Below are 4,826 nucleotides of genomic sequence, written 5' to 3' on the forward strand. Positions count from 1 at the left end.
CGTCATGAACCCTTTGTTGTGTCTATGAAACCTGAGCCGTCTTCAGGGCACACACCCCACTCAGCTGTGTGGAGGACCTCTGGTTGCCTGTGCTCAAGGCAGAGTCCCCAGCACATGGATCCCCTCCTCTCTGAAAATGAAATAGCACAGTGCAGCATCCTGAGCCCACCTCACATGGGCACAGCGAGAGAGCGTGTGCAGCTGATAAAGGCATGGGGGCTATCCTCCCAGTGAGGCAATGCCCTTGCTGTGGAGAACTGTAAATCAGAAGAAACAATCTATGCCCCTGCTCCTAGGTCTCCTTTTGCACAACAGTATCTAGGAAGGAGCTCTTCTCATCCCGCTGAATCACAGCTGTGGCATGAAGCTGACTCCTCCTAGCAGAACTGACCAGGTCTGAGGATGGCTTCCTGGAGGTGGGGCTGTACCTCAGGGATACTGAGCAAGTGGAGCTGATGGTCAGCCATGCCCAGGGGCCTGTCCCTGACCCTTGCTACCACGCTCTTGTTTCTGCAAGTTTTCCTGGTTCCTGGGCTCACACAGATATTAATCCCATAGAAGGACCCCTGACAATGGATGTGTGTTTTCTCAATTTTGCATTACATTCTACTTGTATGGGTTTTCCTATGAGTCTTACTATGAGGCACGGGGGTCAGAAATCCAACCCTGCCATAAGTCTTGTTCTAGTTTCTTCTGTCTGTCCCTTCATAGACCCAGTCAACAGGCCCTGGGGGATGACACTGACACTCCTGACAAGACCATGCAAAAACATGACTTTTATTACTCAGAGTTTTTTTTCCCCACAGACTTCAATATAGGCTCATCCAAGCTTAGCTAACCCAAGTTCAGTATCTAATTTTCTAAGGCAGAAGTAAGGGGCCTAAAATAAAAGAAGTATATAATCTTTGCTTCTTTTTAGTTGGCCCAAATCCAGGTATTTTACTACTTCAATAGGGGAAAATCTTGAGTTCAAAGTAAAGCTTGTTAACAAAAGAGGAAATAATGTGGAGAGGAGCCAGGGGTCCTGAAAGGAGGATCCTATCCCAGTGCTCCTTGTCTTTTCTCCTTTCCACCCTTCATTGTCAATGTGGGGCCTGTGGTCATAGGATTGTCTCCCTCTCTCTCCCCAGGGCGGGAATCAGTGAGTGTTTTCCACACTTTCGTATGCAGAAAATTTCTTAAGCTTTGTCTTTGCATCTACATAATCATTTCTCCCTACTTTCAAGGCATGATAAATTATTACTATTACTACTATTATGACTACTACTACTACTATTATTATTAATTGAGGTGACAGTATAGAGCTTCTTGTATTAATCAAAACAGTCATTACTTGAACTGACTTTGAAGTCCATCATCTGACTCATTATTTTCCATTGGAAATCATGCTGAGTTATGTTACCCAATCATGCCCCTAAATTAATTAATTTCTTGGACAAGGGCACTTACATTATAAGACTCTTTATTCACTTATGGGCATATATGAACACTGGATCCCAAATACTTTGTTTCCATTCAGAAATAATTCTCTCCTTCGGACACCTGATACTACTTCTTTATATTCTCTCAAGAAAACTTCACAGAGAGAAAACTCTAAGTAACTTTACATTCAGCTACTTGAGGTCTCTTACCCAGTATTTCTGGTGAGTAGGTCAGTCTCCACAGGGCATCTCCCTTAATTTAGTCCAAATTTAAGCCCAAATCTCACCTGAGAACACTGCAATTCTGCCAAGGAATTTTTATTGTTTTGTACCTCCCAGGTATCAAGGAAAGACCAAGCAGGAAAACCAAACAATTTAATAGAAGGCCAAAAAAATTATTTTGTATTGTCTAAATCATAAATTCTCTATTGTGTATCCCAGGGCTTTTTAGCTAAAAAATCTAGAAAGAAATAGTAGTTGACATTAGTCATCACATCATTATATAGAAAAATTAAAATCCCAAGAAAGGAAGAGAAAAAGAAAACATACCCTTAGTACAATGTCAAAATGAACAAAGTTTTATTGTTCAGATGTTGAATATTGTTTTCCCTGTGGGAGGATGGATTGGTGAGAAGATGAAGGAAGCAAAGAACAATCTGGAGTTTCTTCTAGATGTCAGTCTTTTTCGGTTTTCCCAGGGTCATACATCTTGTAGCAGATTCTAACAGTACATTAAATGTCACATTGTGAAGTTGAAACACTCATGAATGAGATGACAGTGAAGGCAAAGGGAAGGATAAAAGTTGGAATGTTAGTAGTGAGGTCAACTCATCAGAGAGATAGTGTTTGTAGGCATTAGATACACATGATGGAGACAGACAAGTATTAATTTAAAGATGTATTTATTTTAGAGAGATAGAGTGAGAGCGCACCCACAGGAGTCTGGGGAAGGGCAGAGGAATAAAAACTTCAAGCAGACCCCCCTCTGAGTGCAGAGCCAGACATTCAGCTATATCTCATGACCCATGAGATAATGACCCAAGACAAAAATGATTCATTAGCTTAACCAACTGAGGCATCCAGGACCACGAAGACAGAAAAGCATTGAGTCTCATTTAGATTACTTATTAGCAATGTTACTCTGAAAAACTGATATAATTCTCTACACCTTTTGAGATTGTTATGAAGGTTAATGCATTGAATCACATCATAATTCCTAATAGAACCTGACATTTTAATGACTCAATGAATTAGTTATTATAATATCGGCAATAGTTATTGTTATAGAAAATGATTCCTAGCTTACATCAATCTTCCTCTGTAAAATGTTGTCTAATCACCTAAGGACTCCAATATTTACCTCTCAATGAAAGCCATTGAGGTTTGGTGAATGTACTAGTTATTATTTGTTATTTCATAGGAAAATTTTTTGATATTTTACTTTCCCCCTATATATTTATTCTCTTCTAGATGATAGAAAGATAATGATGATATGATGATGATGACAATGATGATGATGAAAATAATACCATGGATGACAACTTATGACTACAGTCAACAGCAGGTATTATAAGCAAACATGACAGTCACATTTTGATGGGGCGAAACATACGGATAATGGCTCGGCGGATCTCCTTTGTCTTGGCGCTATAAATGAGAGGGTTGAGCACAGGAGGGACAAAGAGGTAAACATTGGACATGAGGACATGTACGTAGCGTGGGGCATGCTTCCCAAAGCGGTGCACTACTGAGACCCCAGTCATCGGCACATAAAATGCAAGCACAGCCAAGATATGTGACACACAAGTGTTGAGAGCTTTCAGACGTTCCTTGCGGGAAGCGATGGCCATGACTGAATGCAGAATGAGCACATATGAGAGGAAGATAAATAACATGTCCATACCAAAGGTGGATACAAGAACAAAGAGGCCATAGATACTATTGATACTGATATCAGCACAGGCCAGCTTGATCATGTCTGGGTGCAGGCAGTAGGAGTGGGAAAGAACATTGGATCTGCAGATAGGAAGCCTCATGAAGAGGAAGGGAAGGGGAAAGAGGGTGATGAAACTCCGAGCTGTCACAGCTACACCTATTCCAGCAATAACTCCATTGGTGAGCACAGTGGCATAGTGTAAAGGATCACAGATGGCCACATAGCGGTCAAAGCTCATGGCCAGCAGAATCCCTGACTCCATCATGGAGAAAGAATGAATGAGAAACATCTGGATGAGGCAGGCATCAAAAGCAACATTGCGGGCATCGAGGCAGAAGGTTCTGAGCACTGTGGGCAATGTGGCCAAGGACATGGCCATGTCACTGAAAGACAGCATGGACAGGAAGTAGTACATGGGTTCGTGGAGGCTGGGTTCCACTCGCACAGTCTGTAGGATCAGAGCATTGGCTCCGAGAGCCACAGCATACATCACGCAGAGGGGCCCTGCTAGCCAGGAGTGAGCGCTCTCCAGACCAGGGATGCCAGTCAGGAGGAAGGAAGCAGGATGAGTGACATTGAACAGTCCCATGGCAGGGGCAAGTCAGCCACGGCACCTCACAGGATTGGACCTGGAGGACTTCTGAGAGTTGCCCTTACTGGAGGACACGAAGCCAGGGAGTAGCATGCACAGGGCATGAAGTCTACAGTAGAAACTGATGCCTTCTTGAAATCACTGGTTAGGCGAAAACATTGGCAAACTTCTTTTCTTCATGTTTCCCCATCATCAGGCTACAAGCTAGGCTAATAACCCTCTGCTTTACGCATGAAAGGAGACAATGATCAGTGTTTCACAGATCTCCATTAGGTACAAGAAAATGTTCAAGTCCTATCAAGTTAAGCTATGTTATCCACAACTTTAATGTGTCCTTGAAGGAACACTGAACAGAAATAAGTCCAATTTATAGATAGTTAGTAGGAAGAACACTGAGAGTTTGAATCATCAGGAACTCATGTTATGAAGCCGTCACCAGACAGACACAGCCTTGGGCACTGCCTTACTCAGCTCTTCGGACAGTGACACATGTTACTGACTGCATTCCCTGACCTTAATCACAATGATTTCTCTGTGAGTGTGATTACAGTTTTTGTGATTTACAGTGTGATTTACAGTGATTGTCCTGTTATTTGGATGTTCTGGAAACTCTTTCACCTTCATTGCTCATGATAGATGAAGATAGACAGGGCTGGAAGGCTTTCTCAGGCAGAACTGTTTCAGGTTAAGGCACCCTCCTTTGGGAGAGGAACTCCTGAAATATTTTCCATTTCCCCTTCCTGTCCCAACCCTAGCAAAGCAAGGCCAGAGTATGATCTCAGAGACCTTGCTGATCAGATGGAAGAGGAAGGGGACACGGGAGGTCCAGTTATCTGAAGGCCCTAGAAATGCTCACTTGAGGACTAATGCAACCTCA

The 4,826-nt window shown here is 42.7% G+C and overlaps 1 protein-coding gene across 1 annotated transcript; it reads right to left on the minus strand.

Moving 5' to 3' along the window:
- Window positions 1-3,007: 3,007 nt before the first annotated feature.
- Window positions 3,008-3,946, minus strand: LOC123949302 (olfactory receptor 51I2). Its single transcript, XM_046016703.1, has one exon. It carries the CDS (start codon window positions 3,944-3,946, stop codon window positions 3,008-3,010), a length of 939 nt encoding a protein of 312 aa, XP_045872659.1.
- Window positions 3,947-4,826: the final 880 nt, after the last annotated feature.

This window comes from Meles meles, chromosome 8 (assembly GCF_922984935.1).
Source record: "Meles meles chromosome 8, mMelMel3.1 paternal haplotype, whole genome shotgun sequence".
Classification (NCBI taxonomy): Eukaryota; Metazoa; Chordata; class Mammalia; order Carnivora; family Mustelidae; genus Meles; species Meles meles.

Excerpts from the sequence above, each read along its gene's own strand:
- LOC123949302 (XM_046016703.1), bottom strand. The coding sequence starts at position 3,946 with ATGGGACTGTTCAATGTCACTCATCCTGCTTCCTTCCTCCTGACTGGC.